General features: G+C 44.7%; 2 protein-coding genes across 2 annotated transcripts in view; one reads left to right on the forward strand and one right to left on the reverse strand.

Moving 5' to 3' along the window:
- cfap74 (cilia and flagella associated protein 74) overlaps window positions 1–1503 on the reverse strand; it is a 57749-nt gene extending 56246 nt beyond the window's left edge. The window contains exon 1 of the mRNA XM_008285085.1: window positions 1359–1503. Coding sequence (XP_008283307.1) covers window positions 1359–1503 — 145 coding nt within the window. The remainder of the gene's footprint in view (window positions 1–1358) is intronic.
- Window positions 1504–2109: 606 nt separating this feature from the next.
- On the forward strand, window positions 2110–25521 carry gabrd (gamma-aminobutyric acid type A receptor subunit delta). Its single transcript, XM_008285083.1, has 9 exons — window positions 2110–2177; window positions 13275–13390; window positions 16126–16193; window positions 17490–17710; window positions 19330–19412; window positions 19658–19795; window positions 20255–20410; window positions 22147–22358; window positions 24743–25521. The coding sequence occupies exons 1-9, from the start codon at window positions 2110–2112 to the stop codon at window positions 25064–25066; spliced, it is 1386 nt and encodes a 461-aa protein (XP_008283305.1). The 3' UTR covers window positions 25067–25521.
- Window positions 25522–25998: the final 477 nt, after the last annotated feature.

The following is a 25998-nucleotide window of genomic DNA, read 5'->3' on the forward strand; positions in this document are numbered from 1 at the left end:
GCTCTGATTAGTGGTACTACGGCTCTGATTAGTGGTACTACGGGTCTCATTAGTGGTACTACAGCTCTGATTAGTGGTACTACAGCTCTGATTAGCGGTACTACGGCTCTGATTAGCGGTACTACGGCTCTGATTAGTGGTACTATGGCTCTGATTAGTGGTACTACAGCTGATTAGCGGTACTACGGCTCTGATTAGTGGTACTACAGCTCTGATTAATGGTACTATGGCTGATTAGCGGTACTACGGCTCTGATTAATGGTACTACGGCTCTGATTAGCGGTACTACGGCTCTGATTAGCGGTACTACGGCTCTGATTAGCGGTACTACGGCTCTGATTCTCATTCTATGCCTCCCTGCTGTAACTGTGTTTCCACAGATGTTTAGTTGTTCACCAATCTTCCTGTCTCCTTTTCTATATCCTAATCAGATTTTTCACTTCCTCTGGCAGTTATTTCAACTATTACAGCGAGACTAATTGGAAATCTCCTTGTGTTTCAATGATCGAGGGTTGTCAGTGGTCACAGGTGTGTTATTTCCATTGCACTAAGTAGTCGTGTAGCTTTTCTGAAGTGTTTGTTTTTAACTGTAAGGGATAAAATTCTCCTTGTCCATCTAGAAATACTGACGTTAGACTGGGGGTGAGACTGCTCACGAGCCAGACCTGCTCATCTCAGATCGAAATACTTCCTGGGGAGGATTTTAAAGACTGTATGAAAGATGCCGTGACGTCACCCGTTGGTTTCTGCACTGAGAACATGAAGCCAGGGTTTTGCTACTTCCTGGTTGACATCTTGGATTTTTGGAGCCAGTGACGCAAAAATCGTGGGAGGGGGGCGGAGCCATAGGAGCAGCGATTGGTCAGACGGATTGAGAGGCGGGCCCTCTCTGTCTGTATGGTCGCTGCTGACTGTCAATCAAGCCAGCCACGCCCCTTGCCCCGCAAAATGTTGACGATGTTTTAAAAATTCAGTATTGATTTATTTTCAGATTGGCCACCTGATCTCTGGATTTGACCATGAAAACTAATAAGAAAACAATCCTGAGCTGCAGGAATGCAGTATTTCATGATCTGTGATCACTTCTTTTCCAGTTCCAGTCTATGGGAGCCAGGGCTTTGTGGAGCCAGCAGCTAGCGGACGTAGGTTTGTGACACTTCCGGGTTGGCTTCATTTTTCAGGGCCGGTTGCTACGTCCATCTTTTATACAGTCTATGGTGTGGACGAGTGCTCTGAGGAAGATGACAGCAGTATACACAGGCTGGTTCAACATCTCCAGGGGCTGCAAGTCCTGGTTCCCACCACTGATCCTTACTAGAGACGCAGTGCCCGTCCTAACATACACAGATTTAATTGACCTGAGTGGAAACACACCTGTTGTTGACATGTGGGGAGGATCTGTGTGCCTCTGTCTGTCCACACTTTGGACCCCAGTGGGTGGTCCACCGTGGCAGCCTCTGGTGGGCCACCCTGTGAACCCCAGTCCAGTGGGTGGTCCACCATGGTGTTGGTCTTCAGTAGAGAGAACTTCTCTGGAGACTCTAATTTGTACCTAATGGAGATGATTCAGATGTGTCAAACATTACATAACATGCTGAAGTCCTATGTTCGTGACATGCCTTCCTGCCGCCCCCCGCCTTCCGTGGCCAGATTGAATCTGACGTTTAGAGGCCAAGCAACGGAGGGATCGACAGATTAGTGACTCCCTCCCTCCCTCCTCCCTCCCTCTCTCTCCCTCTCTCTCCATCCTCTCTCTCTCTCTTTCTGCTCTTTTGCTGGATGACAGGCGGCGGCGGTGGATCGGCTCGTTGCTGCGGTCGGACCGGGAGTTTTCCTCTTTTGTTTTTGTCCTCCGGTGCGCTCCTGACCGGGGAGGAATCTGGAGCCGATCATGGGGTCATCCTCAGCATCACCTTCAGCATCAGCAGCAGCAGCATCAGCACCACACTTTACTTTGTTCTGCGGCGCGCCGGATCACGAGGAGAGCGCACTAAAATAAAATAAAAAAAGAACAACTCCGTGGGCTTTGTCGTCGTTTTGCATCGCGGGAAACTTTTCTTTCCCCCCTCTTTTTAAAACATATATATTATTCATCATACAGCGCGTGGAATGGAGATCCCAACTTTCCTGCTGTCGAGTCTCGCGCTGCTCTTCGTCGGAGGTGATATCTTCACCAGGTAAGACCAGATCCCTGCCATCTCACTTCTTATTATTCCGCTGAAGCCTCTAAAAATGCTGAATAAAAAGTTGCCATAAATTTAGAGTCAAATCAGGTAATCGGTAAAACCTTCTAATACCTCTGCATGGATGGTTAAATATGACGATTAATTTCACTTTTACAACATTAAATTCATCTATTTGTTTAAAAAAGAAAAACAGCATCCAGCTTAATTCTTCCTCCTCCACCTCCCACCACTTGATCTCATCCACGTTAACGCACAGAACGCGTAAATCTGGTTAAATTGAATTTCTGTGCTGAACCTCTCCTCCTCCACACCGTCAAGTCAGGTTTCTTCTTTGTTTTCCCTCCGGCACATGAACCCGGTGACACTATTTGCATAATGCATATGCATATGCAGAGGTGATTGTTTTCTCTCTCTTTTTTTTTTAAATAACGGAGATGAATAGCAGGTGAGTGGGTGTGTTTTTGTGTCACCCACCTCCAGGCCTGTTCAATAGGGGTCAAATACATCAGATGGTGCCACGTGGATCAGGAGGAGGAGGAGGGCTGCATTTACAAGACAAAATGCATTTAAATAGAGCAGCATGCAAGAGCAGGAGAGTGTGTAGGTGTGATCACATAGACGGCATAAACAGGTAAATAAATCAGGACAGGATTTCGTGTGACTACTCGTTAAAAACGAACCCGTCCGATGTGAGATTTTCCGCCAGCGTTAACTGGAAATAATCTTTTTACACAGATTTCTTGGTAACATTTTGCCACCACGTAGTTTAAACTTTAGATTTTCAGCAGAGGCCTCCGTTCATGTGCGTGCTTTCGAAATCCCTTCATGCTCTCGTCCATAAGCTTCCACAAGCCTCCAATTCGTATTATAACCAGCAGCTAGCACTGAGCCTCGATTCCCCAAAGCCACATACTGGCAAGTGCTTCCACTGAAAAGGGCAAAGGGTGAAGCTACTTAAGCTTTTGGGTAAAATTTGGGCAAATCGCTCCCATTGTCCCTCTTGGCTGTTCACCAGCAGAGGGAGTAATAGCTGTTGTAATTGGATTTTCCTGCCTCTAGCCACTGCTGTTATTATTATTTTGTTCTCAGTACAATGCAGAGTGTAGGCTTTTTCTTGCACCTCATTATGTGTCAGCTCTCTCTCTCTGGCTCACACACACACACACACACACACACACACACACACACACGTTGCTGTTCTGCCGTCGGTGGTTGAAAGTTGCTTTCTTCTCCATCTGAGCAGAATTACTCTGATTCTCTTTTTAGCTCCTCATTTATCCGTTTCACAAAAAGTTGCTTAGCTAAGTTGTGCCTCGCCACCTTTGGTGTTGCGTGAATTTCACAGTTTTTCTTTCCAGCTGAAGTGTGACTTACCCTTAACTTTACTGAACACAACCCGCATGTGGCTGACGGTGTGATATATCTGCAGCAGAGACAGACTGGGCCGTAGAAAGGCAGCAGCCTCTCAGATCCGCCGCTTGGTCGTCATTTGGTCACGAGGAAAACGTACATGACTGTGACCCAACCCCGTGATGTGTTCCCTAAGTGTTCCCTGTGTCGCCCAGGTCTGACATATTACAGCTTAAATCTCCGTTGTTGTTCAAAACAGTTCGTGTTTTCTCCTTTATGAGTCACGAACACGCCAACTGTTTCAGGGAATGACGTCTTAGGAAATAAAACGGACCAAGCTTCCCAGCTAACCATCCATCCATCATCTCTACACCTTCATCCTCACTTGGGGGCTGGAGTCTATCCCAGCTGACTCAGGGTGAAGGCAGGTTCACCTGGACAGGTAACCAGTCTATCACAGGGCTACACTTAGAGACAGACAACCAAGCACACTCACATTCACACCTACGGACAATTTACAATCACCAATTAACCTCAGCATGTTTGTGGACTGTGGGAGGAAGCCGGAGAACCCGGAGAGAACCCACGCTGCACGGGGAGAACATGGAGACTCCACGCAGGAAGATCCCGGGTGTCCTCACCGGGATGCCGACCGGCGACCTTCTAGCTGTGAGGCGATGGTGCTAACCACTGAGCCACCTTCTCAACCACTGCACCCTGACAACTCAAGAACTGACTGTATAATGAATCCAAAAACTGAAACTTTTGCAGCAACAAAATGCGGTAAACTTCCACGATGAGACTGTTAGCAGAACGCAGCGTACCTGCCGTGAACCCGACAGGTTCTGTTCCTGTGTGGGAGGCTCTGAGGGCACCGTGTGGCGCTGGAAGCTTCACGCTCAGAATGCAGACAAATAAAACGGCGGACAGGAAATAAACTGCACGAGAAAACAGCTGCTGCCACACTTTGTTTTTCTGTTAGAAAAATGACTTAAAGACAATCAGACTACAGCTCAGGTGGCTCATATCGTAACACTGACTCCATTTTGGTGCTTTTTTGTAAATCACGTCAAAACATCATTGAAAGGCAGCAAAAGACAAAAAAGGCCCCAACACTGTGATCGGCTTCGTCGTGTTTATTCATTTATTTTAACATTCTTCTCTTAAACTGACAATAAAACACACAAATCAAAACGTATTCTCATTAAATGAGCTCGTTAATAACCTTGTTGACGACACACACTTCCTTCGGTGCTTCACGAGTTTGGGAAGCAGCAGAAGTGTTGAATCGGCACTGTTCGTGTAATTGCTTTTGATTCGGCTCCGATTGCAGCAGATACGTCACCAGTGAGGCTCTTATCTGGTCCCAACGAACAGGGACATCAAAACGACGAGCAGCAGATGAAACGTCACTTTTCAGACGCGTTAATAACGGAGAGCGTCGGGTTTTGACTCTACGAGCTGCAGCGCTGTGCTAAGTGTGGTTACTGGCAGCTCAGTGGACGTGGAGGAAAGATGTTGTATCTGAAAGAACCGGGACGGAGAATGTGAAGGAAATCCAGATGAAATACTCTGATTAGAAAAATGAGGATGGATCAGAATAATCTAGTGGGGTCTGGGTTGTAAAACACATGCACGGAAATACTAAAAAAAACACAATTACGTCATTATTTTGGTAACACGATGACACGACAGCTCCTGTGAACCTCGTTGGAACAAGATCACCACCGGGGTAAAGCTGACCCTAAAGTGTGCTTGGGTCCAAACCTGCAGGCTTTAAGTCTCGGTTCTGTAGACTCTCAGCGGCCCAAAGGCACCAGTTAAATCCTGGTGAAGTGCACCGAGAGTGTGAGGAGCTTGTCTGGCACCAGCATGTCGAATGCTGGTAGTTTAATGACGTTTTACTGACCAGATATCTTCTAGGAAATATGTAAATAGATCTTGTTTAAGCTTCTCAGGAGCACAGAGGAGGTCGGAGCGCCCTTCGCGTCCACGTGGACGCACAAGAGAGGTCAACAAAATATTATAGTTTAGCAGGACGCGGCAGCAAGATGTGATGGATTTAATCTGAACGTTTCGTGATCCTTCTGCTCTGTCACGCTCGTCCTTAAACCTGTTCTCAGGTGACACGGCTCTCCTGACTAATCTGTGTGAGAGGCTGAGTCAGCGGACGAATCCCTCCCGCTGTCCCCACAACACATTTCCCAATAACACAGTGATTCCATCACGTTCCCGCGGCTGCATGGACCGGCTCTAAAACCGACTCTGTGCTTCGGCGGCTCCACTGAAAGCCTTCAGATTAATTTAAGGTAACATGTTAAACAGGAAGAGTCATTTATTTGCATCATTAAATATGCCTTCAGTTTCAAATCTTAACTCTTGTTGTGTAAATACATCTTAATTCATTTGTGTGGGAAGTGCTCTTTTTAATTTAAAAACAAATAACATCTCTAAATATAAAAATACAGAGAGAAAATGTACAATTTCTCGTTTAAGTTTAAGATTAAAAAAAAGGAATTGCTCAGTGAAAATATCGACTCTAGTTTTACATTTAGATTATGTAATATGTTAATAACTTTTGACCAGTTCAGCAGCATATGAAGCCCTGTGAGTGTCCTGAAGGCTCCGTAGTCGTGTGTTCGCACTCACGACTTCCAAATGTTTAAATAGCTGTGAACACGAGAGCATCAAAACATTTCCTATGTGCTCGGCAGCTTCCATCTGCGTAGCGGCACGATGTCTGTACTGTGTGATGAAAGGTGCTCAGTGACTATTCAAATTGGGAGACGTTCTGTCTTTAGGCTTTTAAAAATAGCCCAGAATCTTCAGTGACCTGAACACGAGCCCGGCAGCGTTTTCCACTCTGCTAAGGACAGACCTGTTATAGTTCTAGCAGCAGCTCTTCACACCACCATCAGCCAGCATCACTGTTTTTATCGAGCGGGGAGAGAGACCTTGTGTTCAGAAACAGCTCTGACTACAGCATGAGGGTCACACTTCTAAACCGTTACAGCGTCCTTGAGCAAAACAATGAATTCCTCCCAGCTGTTTTGTAATCGACCTCCGACCTCCCTGTCGAGGAACAAACACAACGCAGGGCATTTAAGGATGTCCCAATCAAGTTTCTTTGCTCCCCATATGATCTGAGTCATTTAGTATTTTATCCAATACTATAGTTAATATATATGACAAGTATTGTAGGCTAGCTGTAGTACCTGGTTGCACCACTAGGGGAAACCTCTTACTGTTTAATACTGTAGAGACCAGAGGAGGCAGGAAGCTCCATTTTGGCAAACAGAGGACCTTGTAGGGTGCTGCAAGGTGGAGCAGTGGTTAGCATCAATGGTTCGCAGCTAGAAGGTCGCCGGTTGGTGTCCCGGTGAGGAAACCCGGGATCTTCCTGCGTGGAGTCTCCATGTTGTCCTCGTGCAGCGTGGGTTCTCTCCGGGTTCTCTGGATAGACTCCAGCCCCCCATGACCCTAGTGAGGATTAAGCGGTGTATAGATGATGGATGGATGGACCTTGTGGGAGTTTGGCTAGTCGAGGGGCACCATGACAAACTCTCCTCAGACAGTCAATGACCTCTGATGTGCTCAGTGGCATACAGGACATACAGGACATCTGTCTCTGTATCACATGTCTGCGTCTATAAAACTTGCGACACTGTGTGACAGCGGATATAAATCAAAGACTGGGCCTTGGTTTATACTGATATCGATCAGCTAAGAACTTCCTTGATGGACCCTGATGTGGACCTTAGGCTTATGATCAGGACGTCCTTATCTCTCTTATATCCTTGTTTTAAAGACAGTATCCCGTCTCACAACTTCAGCAAAAGTCATCAGAATCAACACAACCTGTCCACCAGGTTTCATCAGTTTGGCATTGCTGGACAGACAGACAGACAAACATCACTGATGACCAAATGATGCCTTACTTTGGCAGAGGAACAAGCAAACAGAACAGGTATGGTCTCTGTGAACGTATACGTGGCCTCGAACAAGAGCAGCCAACCTGAATCCTCAGAATATAGGCTAGTGGGACAGACAGACTTGTTCTTGGTGTCCTGAACAGCGCTATGTTCGGCCATTTTGAGACGTTTTAGCTTAACATGTGGTGGTTTGATTGGAATGATTCATTTAATGTTGTAGCTTTTGGGCACAGACCTGCTCAAAGTCTTCTCTGCCTTTATTGCAGAAAAACAAAGTCGTATTTCAGCTCATTTGTCAGAGTTTGTCTCAGATAATATAGTTTTTGCTCGACCATAAAGTCTCATTGGGTTGACATCAGCCTCCATTTAGACCACAGAGGAAAGAGATATAAGAAGAGATATAAATGGCATAAACACATTAATAAACTGCCAAATGAAAGTTTTTTTTTTTGTTGTTTTGGGGACTTGGGGCTCTATCCCATCTACACCCCACATATACACCCCCCATAGTGTCTCGATAATACTGCACACAGACAGCAGTGGACACCATGGACAGGTGGTTGTTGTTACACTACGTTTGTAGTCGATGTAGACGAGTCAGGAGTGTCTGTACCGGTCTGTACATGTTCAGAGGGTTGTATCTCTGTATTCCTTGTATACAAACTACTGCCGAGCAAAATCCATTCGGGGTCCACATGGAGCCGAATGGACTGACAGAAATGAAAATACAGTCATGACTCCATAATCGACCCTTAACAATCCTAAACCTGCTATCTGACAGGTTTGTAGGAAAAACCACCAGAACCCATAAAAACAGCCTTAACATAGCGACAGCCTTGGATTGTGACTCCGACATGACATTTAATGTCACCAATCAGGATGACGGCGTATTATCTGACTGAACAATCCCACAGATTGGCTACGTTCACACTGCAGGACTTGATGCTACATTCAGATGAATAATCAGATATTCATCATTGATTGGATCTGTGTTGTTCAGACTGTCGTGAAAAGACCAGATACAGGTCACATAGGAGAAAAAACAATCGGATTTGGGTCACTTCAGCTGCTGTCTGAATGTATTTACCTTTGATGTGAACCGACGGGACGTGCACAATCACACCGGTCAGTTAGGCTGAAGTCCAGCGATGCGTCGTGTTCTAACAACACACTAGTTATTCTAACAACTATGAACAATAATGAACAACTAATGAGCCTTCCAGCATCAAGCCCTCCTCGTATCTGGACCTCCGTCTGGACAATCCGACAGCCTTGATATCCGACATAGAAGAAGGTTTTACATTTAGTGTCGGATCATCGAGTCACGACTGTTCAACACCTGTTTTTTTTTTCGTTTTTTTTTTCCGTGTCATTCTAAACACAGAAAAACGTACTGAAAATGTGCTTCATTTATTTTCCTACAGTGTCAACTCTAAGCGTCTCTAACATGACGAATGGCCTCATAACGCTCGGTTAGGGACAAGTCATTGTGTTAATTCATTTCTTGAAAAGTCACAGAGTTGTCAGTTTGTTTAGTTTGATGACCAAACTTTAATATTTTTGCTGAACCTTTTTGATATTTTGAAGGAAGGTTTTGTTTGCATGTTGTGTACAAAGGTGCCCGTTTCCAGTGAACATAATTAATGCAGCAGTTAATTGTGCTTGGAAACACAAATTATTAGCATATAAATATAATTTCTAGTAGACAGACTTGTTGGGACACATTTATAGGTTTGATCAGTGTCTAGTCATTCTGCTCCGGTCTCAGATTGTTGTAGAGGTATTATAGTAGTTTTTAAAAAATTATTATTTTAATTTATTTTAACACATCCAGTAAATATTGAGGGAGGTGTGTTGATTCTGGGACTTGAAGTGTCAGACATCATCAGAGCTCTGATGTCGTCGATGAAAAGTCTGTTTTCTGGATGAGAAGCAGCGCAGGCCTTTTACTGTTTCTGTTAATGCGCCGCACACACAGCACGCCTTTCCTTTATGTCTTATTGTGATTTATTCGATTGGGTTTTGATGCCACTCGCTGCTCATCTCAATAAAACAAACGAAACAGCGAGGATCAGGTAACGAGCAGTGTCAGTATATAAAAACTAATTTGGCTTGTTAGTGTGTGCCGCACATTACGCCGGCAAAATAAATAAAAAAAGACGCCGTAAATTTGAGCGAGAGTGCCGCTCTCTGCCTCTCCTCTCCTCCAGCCTCCTCTCCCCATCTGTTTAATGTTAGCTCATAAACAGACGGCAGATCCAGGCCCCGCGAGAGACGTTTAATGAAAGTGAAATATAGACGGAAGACGAGCGTCTGCAGTCGGAAGCTCTTCGCTGTTTGTCATGGATGGAAGGGTGAGAAAATAGAGAGGCGCAAATGTTTAGTGGCTCTCCCCAGAAAGCCATCAAATGTTCACACCGCCGCTCGTTTCTTTTTCCCCGTTGGACGAGAAGCAAACTCAGATTTTTCTCAATTTATTTAAGAGAATCTGATGTCAGTAAATTTAAAAATAAATGTTTGTTGTTGATAATTGAGTCAATAAAAGCTTCCACGTTGTCAGAATCTGCTCCGTCTTTGGATGGAGAATCCTCTGGTGCACGGTGGTGTCACGTTTCTGATGTTTAGAGTCAACAGAGGTTCAAATCCACCTGAAGGAGAACATGTTGAACAGCCTCCCGTAGAGAAGTCCTCGTCCGGAGTGACTGGACGTTCACGGCTCGTATCAGGAGAGCTACTGACGGCTTTTTAAATGTTAAAATTAGAGATTGATCGACTCGTAGTTCTGATCATTCGAGGTTCTGCAGAGTGAATATGACACGACTATAAATAGAGTCGTTCCCTCCACCAGACCAGGCCCGCCTGACCTTGGCGTGTTCATGGATTTCTTGAAGGAAAAGCTCTTTATTTCCAGATTTAGAAGCTGCCAATTAGCGCAGAAATCCAGGAGTCAAATAGTGATTAATTAATTCACTGAGTGGCCCCATTTTTTCCTTTTTTTTTTTTTAGACACGCCATTGATTGACTAAAATTAGCCATACGACGTGGATCCATGATGATTTTTTAGGGTTTTGTTGGATTGTTTTTTCTTTTCCTATGTAAGTGTTTGGCCGTGGGGGTCGCTTCATCATGTAGCCCGGTGCTGTAACGCTTTGCTCTCTAGGAAGCTGACTTTCTTCAAATGTCAGCTCTATTTCAAAGGTCACCGGATGGCGTTTCATTGTTGGTCAACAAGAACGAGCCCTCATGAGGCCCATTTTTCTGTCAATTCCCCCCGTAGCCTTTGTGACACTGAATGTCAGTGAAACCTTGGATGTTATGTCCATTTATTTATTGCAGAACACCCGTGTCGTTCAGTCCCAGATGATGGCTAGAATCTGGTTCAGCGTGTATCTGGAGTAGCTGCTGATGAAGCCTGTTTTCAGTGAGAGCATTTGATAGAAACCCACCTTGTGTATGTGCTGCTGTTGGTGTGCAGGCTCAGTGTTTTAGAATACAAAACTGCCACCTGGTGGCGTCTGAGCCGCGCTGCTCTTTTTAAATCCTGCATCAGAGCTGTGAGTGTGGCCTCTGGGCCTTCCAGCTCTCTGACAGAGTCGCTTCAAAATCATAGTTTTAATTCCAGCGTCGTCACCTCCCGAAACGTTTAGAGGAGGAGCTGAGTCGAGGAGTCGCCGTCTGGAAGCAGAGCTGCTGTCTGGTGTGTGTGGAGTCTAATGAGGACTTGTTTAGAGTAAAATAAAAGAGTTTGGGGTTTGCGTGGAGCGAAGCGCAGCACGTTGTTCAGTCTGAATCCTCTGCCGTCAGCCTCCTTGTGGACAAACCAGCAGCCTTTCATCAACGCGGCTTTTGAACGCTAATACAAGCTGCTGAAAGAACACAGCTGGCGGTTGGGATTCTGCAGCAACATCTAGCGTCTCAGAATTCAGTTATTTTCATGCAAAAATCTCCGACAAGCGACGGGTTGTCGTCGTGATAATAAATGACGTGATAACACATGCTGCTGCTGCTGCTGATGTTGGTGTTACTGACTGTGACTCACAAGATCAATAATAAATACCTGAAAAATGTAAATGGTAGGACTCGTATTTATAAGTTATGGTGTAAATAGAATAAATAAAATTACTTTCCTGCTCTTATTTCCAAAAACAACAAATACAATCACTATGTTGTGCTGAGTAACTGTATTACCACAATAATCATCTATTTTTTTGTGCTGTTAAATGTTCATGCATGACGTGATTTTTTAAACATCTAACTGAGGCTGAAGGATTTGGAGACGATACAGACGCAGGATTCTTTCTGACAGACGTTGAATTTGATTTAGAAAATACTTTTTCACAGTCAAGCCTGGAGTGAATTCCAAACACGTGACGGACGGTTAGCGTGTGAATGACTGTCACACGAGGAGGACGGCATGAACGTAAAATCACTGACGGGTTAAACTCTGGATGAGACACGATGTGGAGGATGAATAATGAGACTGGGCTCATGTCTGATAGCTAACACAGATCAATACTTTAAACAGCTTTATGAGCACACATCGTACGTCCTGAGGTGCAGCTGGCTGAATGCGTCGTTTCTAATCGTGGTTTGGATTGTAATTGTTCAGCCCTGATGGATAAATAGATGCTCAGTACTCAGATATCTGATGGTAACTAAAGTGGAGGTCTTATTGAGTGGAGATGAGTCCAATTCAGAGGAGCAGTAATATTTTTTTTTACATAAACATGCATCAAATGTGAAACGTGTTGCTGATATGAACCACGGTTATCCCACACTGTGTGTTTAGATTAGATTAGATTAGATAGAGCTTTATTTCTTTTTATTATTATTTATTTATCTCCTCTCAGCCCTTCTAGCCTCTTTGAGCTCCTTGTTTTTACAGATGTATTGTTTGCTTGCTGCTCTGATCGGCCTCGTTCTAAACCACAGCTGACAAAAACAAACAAAAAAAATCAGTAATAAATAAAATTCATCGCAGCAGAACTGATGGCAGAGCTGCTGGATTTGTGTTAAAGTTCACTGGTTTTCATTTAGCCCTCAACTTCAACCCCACGACCTGAACGTTACGTCTGCACACCGTCGACTGTGATCGGTGGCACAGCTGATGAATTTAATTATGTTTTTGCAATGCTGAAAAAAATTAATAAATTGGGGGCATTTTCCTTTTTTTTTTTCTGTCATCATTATTGGAACAAAACTCAAAACCAGCTGAGATCAGATCGTCTAATCCCATTGGACAGGTTTAAGGCGCCGGCGTCCCACCTGGAGCAGTACCAGTGTTTCTGTGATTCTAACTTGATCTCTAACTTGTGATTGTTTATTCTGTTTGTGTTTTATTTTGGCTGTCTGTGGCGTTTATTCTGTATGTGAGCGTCTGTGTAAATGTCTATTCTTTTGTATTTTATTCTGTGTTTTAGTAACAGCTGTAAAATGTGTTTTTTTGCTTATTGTCATGCTCACAGGGCAACCCATGAAAAAGAGAGGATTTGCTCTCATTGGGGCTATAAATAAAAGCTAATCTAAGTCACTAAGCTTCTTTAGAACCAAGAAAACAAATTGTTAAAATAGAGACCCAGTGTTCAGTTTGAATGTGGTGCAATACAACGAACGCTCTTCCTACCTCCAGGACAGTCAAACCTGATCACTGACAGACTCGTTATCGTTAACACTGAACCCCGTGATGAGCTTTGTCTTCATGTTTGTCTCTAACTGTGTCTGAGGCTCTGCCAGGTCCTCCTGTGGACCGACGTCGTGGCTCGACGACCGCTGAAGGCTGCTGTGTTCTGCTGTTTGTCTCCTTTAGGGCCATGCTGAGTGACATTGGGGACTATGTAGGTACAGACATTCAAATATCCTGGTTACCTAATCTGGATGATTTAATGAAGGGCTATGCCAGAAATTTTCGCCCTGGGATAGGAGGTGAGTATGAGATCTACTGCTTGTGGCGTTGGGTTGCATTTCACCCTCTCACATTTACAGCCATCCTTAGCATAATCCACCCCGAGTCCGAGCACAGGAACGTTCACATTTCATTCCCATTAGTGTCTTTGTTTTTGCTGTATTTATCTCATGCAAATACCTGCTTTTGCTAAAGACACGAAACAATCGCGTAGGTAAAGCTTTGCTGAAGGGATTATAACGGACCTTGAAGGACGAGCCGGAGACGGCGTGCCCCGCTCCGGAGACTTTGCTAAGAATGGCTGCAAAATGTGACACATCCAATGACCACAGCGATAGATTTCTCAACCTCACAGCTTAACTCAGCTGAGCAAAGGTGAAAATGTGGGGCAAGAGCGCTGCCGTCACGCCGTCCTGTGCGGCCCATCACCGCTCATGTGGTCATTCCTGTTGATGTAAACATCACGATGAGAGCTGCTCATTGGGGAATCATGTCTGCTGTTTGGGCTTCTTATTCCCTTCATTCAACTCCCACAACTCCTCCAATGGAGCATCCTGAGATGGAAAAGCTTCCTTAGATCTGTGACTGCCGTTGTGTGTTTTTTGTGGAAAGCATTTTCACATCGCATCGCATTTCATCCATTCGTCTGATGCTTTTTGTTGCCTCACCACATGTGTGTCCGCCTCCATCGCACAGCAGCTCCAGAGCTTGTGAGGTGCTGCTATGGGGGGTTCACGGTTCATTTATGCTCCCCAGGAGACGCCGATCCTCTGAACCCCGAGCGGGTTTTGGCCGTTTTTTTCTTCTCCTGTTGGGTTTTTTCTTCTCACTGTGGGCTCATTTTTCACTGCGATATAAAGTCCTGGGTCTCTATGGAAACAGCAGCTAGAAGAGGAGGGAGCTCAAAGTTCTGTGCAGCACAACGCAGTGATAGAGGCGTAAACCAGAAGAACAAGAACAAACTAAAGATGACGCTCTTTGAATATTTGTTTTGCAAAAAAATTGGAAAAGTCTGCAATCAAAACAAGTGCCTCCAAAATAGTAAAAAAAACAAAGGCGGCTGGACATGCTGTAGATGTTTTACTACGTAGATCTTTGACCTGCAGGTCAGACAGAAGTTCTGGTCACGTTGGTTCCAGCTGAACCACGAATGGCTTCAACAGCTGCTCCGAGGAGTGCAGAATCTTTGTTTTTTACAGAATATAGTTAGTACAGATGATGTTTTTTTTTTTTTTTTTGACAAATTTAAAAGTGACACAAGTTGATTTTAATGACGTCACAATTTTACACTTTAAAGCATCGATTCTCAAACTCAACAAAAAAGTTTGTGTTCATGATCCTCCAGATTTAATTTTTAATATATCATGACTAATAACTTCATGAATTAATGCGTTAAAAACTAATGATTCACCACAGATTCATCTCTTTACACTAACACGTTAATTTTCTTTTGAATGAATGAATGAATTGAATTTATTTCAAACAAATGGAAGGGGAAAAAATATAAAAACAAAAGAAAATAATTTAAAAAATAGCAAAAAAGAATAATAATATTATGGCATAATCAAATCATAATATTAACAAGTCTGAAAAAGGAGTAGAAGAAGTGTACACTTTTAATTTTGACAGCCCTGATACACATTTATGTGATAAATATAGGCTTTATTTATTTTTACAATGATCTGGTGACCCCCATGGGGGTCCCAACCCCCAGCTTGGGAACCACTGCTTTAAAGATGGAGCTGCAGGTCACAGATGCATCAGTTGGAAAGTTGAAAATCCAGCAGCTCCTCCTGTTTTTACAGTTTCTGGCTAATAAATGTTGTAATTTTGCAGAATTTTAAAACACAACACACCATTAAAACCTGCTGGTGGGTTTCTGGGGTTCAGAGGGTTCAGAAAACACAAGCAAAGGAACTTTATTCACCAGATATTATAGAGTTTCCCTCAGGGGGTCAAGTACATATTCCTACTCTGCTCTCTTCTTTAGGTGCGGTCATGATTTCTAGAGTGCAAACGTTACTGCATTTATATGATGCACAACACGTTTGTGAAGTTATTTGACCAAACCTGCACTTCCAAACCGTGCATGTGTTCTATCAGTCTGTGCATCTCCTCACTTGTTACAGGAGCTTGTGCACACGCTCTAAACACACAACAAACACGCCTTCGCAAAACCACCCCACATGCATCCAGCGTGTGGTCAATAAAAGCAGCCAGGAACGGCGGCGTGACGGGGTTGAATGACGGGGAATAGCAATATGTGATTCCTCAATGTTGGGTATAAATAGCCTCTCTGTTCCGCACCATCGAGCTCCCCCGTGGTTTCTGCCCTCTAGCATCCGATCACCACTCCATGCTAATCATACGGCAAACTGTTGAGCAAAAACGCTGCATTTCTCTGTGTGTGTGTGTGTGTGTGTGTGTGTGTGTGTATGTGTGGCTGCTGGCAGAAGTTCACTCTGCGCGAGTCCATGAAAGCCAGCGCTGTTTATGAATGCCCACAGTGTGATGTGCCACTTAGCATGGTTAAACTGGATAATGCCTAATCTCCATGCACTGTAGGAGTGTTTGAGACGTGGGCGGACGGCGGGTGGGAGGGAAACAGATGGGCGATGGCGTGAGGATGGGAGGGACCGATGGGATTCAGAATGAGCAGAGAAGGTGTGTGTGAGTGAGTGTGTGTGTGTGAGTGTGTGTGTGTGTGTGTGGGAGGGGGAAGGTTTGCCTTGTTTTCTCACTTGTTCCTCTGCAGGTCCACCAGTGAACGTGGCCATGGCCATCGAGGTGGCCAGCATCGACCACATCTCCGAGGCCAACATGGTAAAGCAGCACTCCGTCACTCTCTGCTCTTTTTTCTTTTTTCTCCTCCATCATCGCTCAGCTTCACTTTGCAGTAAAGATCAAAGATTTGCCATTTGCATAATCCTGATTTATCCCACTTGAGGTGTTGGAGAACACGTGTGACACGTCGGCTGAGTTGTTGGATAATTTCATACTTTCACGGATTTCGTTGACTAAGAACCAAACCCGGTGGGACGGTTCTGTGTGCGGCTCTGATTCCATCGACATTATGTGGAGCTGCAGTCGTCTCTGCTGCACTTTCAGGGTCGCTGAACTTGGTTTATTTGCAACAGCCCCACCTGCTAAAGTTTTGATTGCTATGCTGCATGATTTATGGCTTTAAAGGCTTATTCCACCCAAACAGTGCTTTCAGGTTCTGGGTTGTTAGTTGGGAAGCGAACGATAATTGATTGGCTTCCATCTTGTTCAGAAATGTGGACCTTGTTTTAATATTCTTAAAAATCCACTTCAGCAGGTGTCATGAAAACCAGCGTCCTAAAACTGTGGTCCTACGACTGCAGCACCCGTCACCGCAGAAGAAAACACGTTCAAATAGACGCAACACAAGTCAACTAAGAAACAACATCTTTCCCAATTGGACAACAGCAAAGTGAATAAACATCTCCAGGTCCAGAGCCACCAGTGACACTCAGCAGAAGATATGATGTCTGAAACATGCAATTAAAAAGTTTAAACAAACCAACAAAGCCATCTCACAGTTTAGCCTGTTTTCCAACAACACAGCTTACAATCAACTCCAGTCGATTCATGAGTCACTATGGCAACAGTAACCGTCCTAGTCAGATAACTCCGTCTTCACAAACCTTCAGAAAACCCACTTTTCCATCGTCCACCTAAGACAATATCAATAATCTTAACTACTGCCTGTGTGTTCTGGACACTTCCACCCCGTCAGAGTGCTGCCCCGGGGTGGAAGTGGTCAGAACGTGCACAATCGCGCTGGTCAGTTATCCAGCGATGCGTCGTGTTCTAACAACACACTAGTTATTATAACAACTATGAACAATAATGAACAACTAATGAGCCTTCCAGCATCAAGCCCTCCTCGTATCTGGACCTCCGTCTGGACAATCTGACAGCCTTGATATCCGACATAGAAGAAGGTTTTACATTTAGTGTCGGATCATCGAGTCACGGCTGTAAATGATTCTGCACTGTCTTCAAAAGTCAGATTTGTTCTTAATGAAGAGTTAACTCTGTGTATCAGATTATATGGATATTGGTTTTCTTTAAACTTGCTGGTGTTCCTGACAGGAGTACACCATGACTGTGTTCCTGCGGCAGAGCTGGCACGACGACCGCCTGTCCTACAACCACACCAACAAGACTCTGGGTCTGGACAGTCGCTTTGTGGACAAGCTGTGGCTGCCCGACACCTTCATCGTTAACGCCAAGTCTGCTTGGTTTCACGACGTCACCGTGGAGAACAAGCTAATCCGCCTGCAGCCTAATGGAGTCATTCTATACAGCAGCCGGTACAGACAAACACATTATTGTCTTCTCTCTTCTCTGCCGACAGACAATTATCAGCCAACTCTGCAGTTCCCTCTTAGTTCAACACAGATTTTCAGCATCTTTCATGTCATTGTTTGGATTTTACTGCCCGCAGCTTTACGCTCTTGATTCGGTCTTAGTGTTCTCATTAGCGTCGTTTCTGAATGCGAGCTATTTTCAGAAAGAAATCTGTGAAAAATCCCCTGTATGTTCAACACCAGTCAGAAAAGACAAGAAGTTAGTAACCAGCTGGTGAGCAGCACAGAGGACTGTTTCACTGAGGGGTCGGATATTTTCCTTATGATTGAACGAAAAGGCAATATTGGATTTATGATGCCAGGGGTCTGGACCAGGAAGCTCAACGTACCCAGGATGTGCTTTCACTGTCTGGCTTCACCCAACAGCCACAGTCAGGGAAAGTTTTCACACCCAGCTGGTTATTGACTCAATAAGTCATCCCAGGGTTTTTAAATCTAGACACATAAAAGAGGTGGCGTTCAGGACGACCAATAAGGTCACTGAAGGGTCAAATAAAGATTGACTATAAATCAAATGTTCGCCTGGCGATGACTAATTTTGGACTAAATTGCGCTAGTCTAGTTCAGTAGGTTGGTTAAATGAAGGTAACCTCCGGGAAACCAGTTTTGTGCTTTGACAATGACAGCAGGTATAGTTAGCTAGCTAATGCTAACGTCTAAAAGAAAGCCGTTTTCATTCGCTGTCAGGAGCAAACCCCGGACTTTAAAGACGAGTTAAATAGCAGTGAAATAAAACTAATTCAAGTTGCTAAATTGCCTTACTTTAGCGTCGAGCATGATTCTACGAGGGCGTTCGCTTCGGATTAGACGAACAATCACAAACAGGTCTAGAACTGCATATTCGTCACAAGAAGAACAAACTAGAAGATGTAGAGCAGACTACAAGCAACACTTCATCACTATCGCTGACCCGTATTAAGCACAAAGAGGTCCGGCTGTAGTCGAGCGCTCCACAAGGCTAAATGCTGAGCTGTGATCTATTCATGTGACACGCTTTAGCCTGATTCTTTCAGCTGCAGCCCTGGAGCTGTTGGATGGTCTTCGGAGCAAGTAAACAACAAATATTAAAACATAATTCAGAGCAGGCTTTCTGCAAATCTTATCAGGTCAACCAGTGCAGGGCTTCGGTGTTTTATCAGTCTCTATGTTGGGATTATATTTCTGTACAGTATCTTGCTCTCATCACACAAAAACTAAAACAAGAAGCTCCGTCCACTTAAAGCCCATACCTGTTGTATCTGCACTCATCAGGGAAAGAAAAGGCATTTTCTAAAAACTCTTGTCCTCCTACGAGACCCTCTCGCTGTCGGCACAAAGAGCCATTCCTCAACAGATTAGTCAGTCTGTGGTGCTTTTATTCTGTTATCTGGTAAACAACACATTGGGTTGGTAGTGCAGTTACCATGGTGACGTATCTCGGTAAGAGGGGAACCGATGTCCCGTTCAACCCAAAGTCACCTCGCTAACCTTAAACCCTGCTCCGTAGTGCAGGCCCCCAGGCTAAACTGGTGTAACCATGTTGGCATGTACGTGAGGTTCTGATTCAGATGTTCTGCTCCCAGCATCACCTCGACGGTGGCCTGCGACATGGACCTCACCAAGTATCCCATGGACGAACAGGAGTGCATGCTGGACTTGGAAAGCTGTAAGTTGAGATCTCAAACATTTACCATTTCTTCTCCGTCCTTTTTGGAAATAAAATGTTATCTCAGTTTCATTGCTGTAATATTTCAATGTTCAAACTCTGACATTTATTAAAGGTTATCGCGTTACAAACTCCCTCATTTCTCAGTTTGAGGAGAAAAAAATTCTCCAAACCTTGCGGTGCACAAAATGTCAGCTGGACGAAATGTCTTGTTGTTCTACGTCTTTTCTTTCTCTTTGTTCCAGACGGTTACTCCTCAGAGGACATTGTGTATCACTGGTCAGAGAGTCAGCGGCACATCCACGGCCTGGACAAACTGGAGCTTTCCCAGTTCACCATCACGGACTACCGCTTTGTCACGGAGATGATGAACTTCAAATCAGGTGAGCGTCTTTCTTCTTCTTCTGTTTTTCTTCAGTTGGTGCTAGTGTAGCCGTTCTGGAGCAGCTCAAGCGCCCTGAGTGTTTTGGACATCGTGTACTATTTCCAGTAGCTTGGCTCTTGTGCTGGAGAACTCTCCACATTCTTTTTGAAGCAAGATTTTTTATTTTTTTCCCGGTTATATTCTATGCATAGAAGGAATGGATGAAGACAGACGTGCTGCTGAGCCGGGCAGGAGACTGAGGAGATGACAGGAGTTGCTGCTGCTGTGGAGATGCAGCCTGCAACATCATTTATGTCTTACATCTTCAATTTTGCCACGAGGGGCCTGAGTTAACAGAAAGATGCTCCAAACACCAGCGCCTGTGAAGAACAATAGACACTTTCATGATGGGTAATTAGCTTCTTGAGTTAAGCATATAAACAGGGTGTCTTGTTTTTCTTTTTCTTCTGCTTCCCAGCGGGACGATTTCCAAGGCTCAGCCTTCGCTTCCAGCTGAGACGTAATCGGGGCGTCTACATCATCCAGTCGTACATGCCTTCAATATTACTGGTTGCCATGTCTTGGGTGTCCTTTTGGATCAGCCAATCAGCAGTCCCTGCTCGTGTTTCCTTAGGTTGGTATTAGTTTAAGTCTATTTGAGCTTCTCTTCTCTTTGTTTCTTTTCTGACTTTGTTTTCATTCATCTCCTAAAAAGGTTAAGCCTTTTATATTTTAATCACTCCTAACTCCTTTAATATTGTGTTTCGATGGCACAACTTGCTGAATACTGGATAAAACAACATTCAACAGCTAAATAAAGTGTAAAGTTTGAAGATGAAACCCGTCAGACAGCGATCACTACACATTAACGTCCATTTAGAACAAGCTGGATAAACGACAACCTGGACCTGCTGGTGCTGCTCAGCCATAGTTGTTGAGATATTTTAAATACTGCGGCGTATCAGAGGATCAACAGCTTGGCAACGACTGCCATAGTTTGGAGGCCTAGGATGTAGACTCAGGCTATACGACTACCTTTCTCCTCCCCGTCTGCTATTTGTGTGCAAAAAGCTTTTCACTAGAGGAAACAACAATGAGTGATCAGCAACCAAGATGCTGAACATGGAAACATCTGATAAAGATTTGGATCGTATAATAATAATGATAGATCAGATTTATATAACGCTTTTCTAGACACTCAAAGACGCTTTACACTGTTATTCATTCACACACATCCATCCTGGTGGTAGCTCCCCGGGGCAGACTGACACAGGCCTGGCTGCCATTCTGCCCTCCGACCACCACCTCAAACAATCGTGGGTGAAGCGTCTTGCCCAAGGACACAACGACCATGACACAGGTTCACATCCTCCAATCAAAGACCGACTACTTCTACCACCTGAGCCACAGCCGCCCCAGTAAGATAGTCCAGCTTGGTTCTGACATAGACTGTATTAGATGGAGGAACCCTCCATGATGTGACCCACAGGTTTCCTGAGGAGCAGGTTTGAAGCTCATTATGGTGGCTCTGGCCATCATCATCATCTTGGCAATACTTCTTCTAACTCCCAATTAATACAAAAATGATCTAAAGTATGGAGCATGGTTGAAGCTGAGGCTGACCATGCACATGTGCCTGGTCCATAGACTGACCTACGACGGTACCAAACTGTCCCTTAAAGTGGCAACGCCGTTAATTGTTTCACCATTAATACAGTTTAAACCAGTGAGCTATAGTTGTCACAATCAGGGAATTAGGTTATAGAGACATTTCTTTTCCAGCAGGCTGTTAACTTGTTTATTTGGACACTTTTGCATGCCGTACAGGGACTGACTTGCTTTTGAAGCCGGTCTCAAGTGGCACCCCGTGTTGACTTTTCCTTCCAGTCACTCAGTAAATCATCCTATTTATCGGCGGTACTAGCCTCCCTGCATGGACACGTTCCACCAAAACAGGCCCTCCATCTCTGTTCTGCTGTAGCCTCCTGGGCTGAGCACCACCCAGGACCATGCTGATTGGTTTAAAGTTAAACAGACGAGCCAGAGCATGTTTTTTTCTCCCTACAGCAGAACGATGAGGGCAGTCAGACCATTTGGATCATGAAGTAAAACAGGCCTGCTCGTTTCTTTGGCACATTATCCATTTAATGACACGTCCACCAAAACAGTTCCTATCTTCACTGGGTTGCAGGAATACTGCTGCTGTATCCTTCACTTAACTCTGCCTGCTATGACTGTGAATGCTTAAAAAAAAAAAAAAAAGCCAAGGGGGTAACCCCCCGTTAGCAGAACGATGATGAGATGCAGTCAGACCATTCTCTGTCTATGTGAGACTAATCGTACGTTACTGTGGTTCTGTTCTATTCACAGGAATCACGACTGTCCTCACCATGACCACGCTGATGGTGAGCGCTCGCTCCTCTCTGCCCCGGGCGTCGGCCATCAAGGCGTTAGACGTCTACTTCTGGATCTGCTACGTGTTTGTGTTCGCGGCGCTCATCGAGTACGCCTTCGCTCACTACAACGCCGACTACCGGCTTAAAGAGAAGGCCAAGGTGAAGGCCAACAAGCTCAGCTCTGAGGTGAGGAAATCATTCCCATCATGTGCTCGTGACTGAAGATAACAACAGGGGGTGCTGTGAGTAATGTGCACACCTTGCAAACACAGAGCCGGGCCGGGCCTCCGAGCCTTGGCGTTGACAAGCATCCATCCCACTGACCTTCAGCCAGACAACGGATCTGGACAGAGCGTAATAGGAGACTAGTGTGATGAGAGGCACTGCTACACCCTGCAGGGAAATCATCCGTCTGCTTCTTGTGTTGCTGATGTGTGTCTCAGCTGAAGTCACAATAACACCGACTGCACTTTCTGTACATTGACGTTTGTATGAATTCAGAAATATGAAACAAACCTGATGACTTGCCAGATGTATGATGACGAGGGACGTGATTAAAATATGACCTGGTGTGATTGACAAAGTGAGCAGACCCAGCTTGACATTAAACTATTACAAGGTGATGTTCTCAGAAACATGTGGAGCTAATGTCTGGATGTCTGGACTAGTTCAACCTCAAACCTGAGACGTAAAGACTTCATTATGTAGGAGCTGCCAAATAATCTACACAACTGCTCTGGACCGTCATTCATCAGTGTCAAAATAAGTTATGATGTTTAAAATATGCAGAACAGGTGTGTTTACTGGTAAAATGAAAGAAGCTAAAAACACCAGTAAAGTTCTTCTGTGGTGCTAAGTGATCCAGTAACAACATGCAGAACCGCACTAACCCCTGAAGCTTCACACAAAGACATAGTGTGAAACAAAGCACTCATCATGACAGACTATAGTGATGCTGCACGTCTCATTAAACAGCAGAACCTGGGCTACCAGAACCTATCAGACATGTCTACACGCCCCAAACACACCTCAAACACCAACTAAATGAATTATCACACATGGACATCGACATAGCGCCTCCCAGTCGACCCACTGGCCACATTTCTTACGTACTTTATGCTAAACGCTCCAACAAGGCCTCAGACCAAAGCAGACGGTCCACAGAGTCCAGACATGTCCATCAAAGCATCAGCGAGAAACAACCCAAAGAACAGCACAAACCCAAACTGGAGCTGTAACATGTCTCTTACCTTGTAGCTGTTCAGCCATGAAAAGTTTGTTTCATCTGTAAATCCACACCAGAACCAGTTAGTACTACTTCCTGTGTTACACTGAAATCATTCCGGGCGTCTTTTGAAGGCCTGATTCTGATTGGCTAACAGCGCTGTCAATCTCATTCTGGTGGCTATTGCTATGTTCCATTGGCTCTAATGATTCGAAGGCGGTGTCAAGCACTGAAACCGACCAATCATGACGGAGATGCAGCCTTACGTCTGATCTTACCAGTGTTCCTTTTATTGTGACACCAGACTTATTCAAACAGACCTTGTGGTTGCAGAGATAAACTGTTTTATTATTTATGGGTATGTAACTGCAGAGGCCTGAAAAACAGCTCAGGGCTGAACAGGTTAAGTTAAAGCATGTCACTGGTGTTTTCAGTGAAAAAAGTGTTAAAAATGCAGTTTTTAGGAGCAGAGATTTAAATCCTTTGTGTAATATTAGTAGCACAAAAACTACAAAACTACTTTTTTTCACTGTTTTTGTGGTCGGAGAAGACAGATGCAAAATTTGCAAAGCATCTAATTTAGCTTAAAAAAAAAAAAATATATATATATATATATAGAGAAGTAGAATAAGAAAACGTTGGTGCTGCTTTCAGCTCCGTGGAGTTTGTTCTGTTTTGTTTTGCAGTGGTTGGTATGAGGAAAGTTTGTTTTATTCTCTATCCTTTAAGTTGAAATGAGTAAAGTTTACGATGTTTAACCGTCATAGTCGATGGTGATGGCAAGAACATGTTTGCATCAGTGATTAATCTTCCTCATACATAAGTCATACATCAATGAGAGCCGAATTTCACAAATCTTGTTTGGGGGCTGCTCGGTGGCTCAGTGGTTAGCACCGTTGCCTCACAGCTAGAAGGTCGCCGGTTGGCGTCCCGGTGAGGACACCCGGGATCTTCCTGCGTGGAGTCTCCATGTTCTCCCCGTGCAGCGTGGGTTCTCTCCGGGTTCTCCGGCTTCCTCCCACAGTCCAGAAACATGCTGAGGTTAATTGGTGATTGTAAATTGTCCGTAGGTGTGAATGTGAGTGTGCTTGGTTGTCTGTCTCTAAGTGTAGCCCTGTGATAGACTGGTTACCTGTCCAGGTGAACCTGCCTTCACCCTGAGTCAGCTGGGATAGACTCCAGCCCCCCATGACCCTAGTGAGGACTAAGGTGTAGAGATGATGGATGGATGTTGTCAGGGCGGCTCATGTCTTCGTAGAGAAGCTCAGGTCTTCCTATCTACACTGTAGTTTGCAGGTTAAACCTCACATGGTGCTTTCATTCTTCTCTCTCTGTGTCTCTACAGTCTATTGTGAAGAATGGAAAACAAGCCATGGTTCTGTTCTCCCTGTCAGTCACCGGCATGAATCAGGGCGTGGTCATTTCTAACCGCCACGGCCGGGCCCAGCGCTCGGGCAGCGAAATCCCCGGTGAGGGCGGCACAGAGGAGGCCGAACCGAGAAGGAGACGATCCAAGCAGGTCGAGGAGACCGAGGAGGAAAAGAAGTGCTGCTCCAAGTGCGTCTGCAAGCCCATCGACGCGGACACCATCGACATCTATGCCAGGGCCGTGTTCCCGTTCACGTTCGCCGTGGTGAACGTGATCTACTGGGTGGCCTACACCATGTGAGGCGGAGGCAGCAGGTCTGTGTGTGTGGCTGCCATCCAGAGCTGTACATAAGAAACTGCTGGAGCTGTGCCACTGTAATGCTGGCAGAGTGGTGCAGCTGAAGAATACTGCAGGCCACAGCTAAGACGAAAAAAACAGAAAAAGAAAAAAAAAAAACTTCAGTGGAAATAGCAGCCTGTGAATAAGGAAAAATTAATGGAAGTGGTTATGAGTTTAAAAAAGTGTTAAGAGGACTTTAATATGTTTAAATGCAAATCGTGTTGTACAAAGGCGACGGACTATGTTGCCTGTTGGAGGCTCACAGACCCGGTGAGTACAGTCTGACTAGCAGCCACGATGCCATCCTGGTGTGTATATTGAACACAGGACTCCCAAGAACTCATCAAACACAAGTTCTCCTCTAAACAAAATCACAACAAGTTAGTCCGACTGACTCGAAGTCTTCAGTAAAACCCCAGTTATCTCAGAAAAACACCACCCAGACCGGAGGATACGGCGATGAGGTGTTCTGCTATTCTGCATGGCTGATAACTCATTCACCCTGTTCCCCACCCTCGCTATCCCCTCTCCTTTTTTTTTTTTCTCTCTCTCTCCTTTGGTCCTCCACCCATTTCTTTTTTCAGTTCATTTTTAAGGACACCGTCTGGAGTGTCTTATCTCCTCCTGCAGTTCTGCCTGTTTCCTCACCATTAAAGGACTTCCTCCACTACCTGTGTGTGTCTCTCTCTCCTGACTGCAAATGATCACTTGAACAATAAATCCACGGTTGTTAGGAGTGATTAAAAACAGGCAGATGCTACTTTGCACATGCATTATGTTCAAAATCAACAGTAATTGACGTGTCAGTTATTACAGATCAAGAATTAACAGTTCCATACTTCTGTCTGTCCTTTGTCTGAACTTGGAAACTGGTTTCAGGAGAGGCCAGTACC

The sequence above is a fragment of the Stegastes partitus genome, unplaced genomic scaffold (genome assembly GCF_000690725.1).
Source record: "Stegastes partitus isolate 25-593 unplaced genomic scaffold, Stegastes_partitus-1.0.2 Scaffold386, whole genome shotgun sequence".
NCBI classification, from domain to species: domain Eukaryota; kingdom Metazoa; phylum Chordata; class Actinopteri; family Pomacentridae; genus Stegastes; species Stegastes partitus.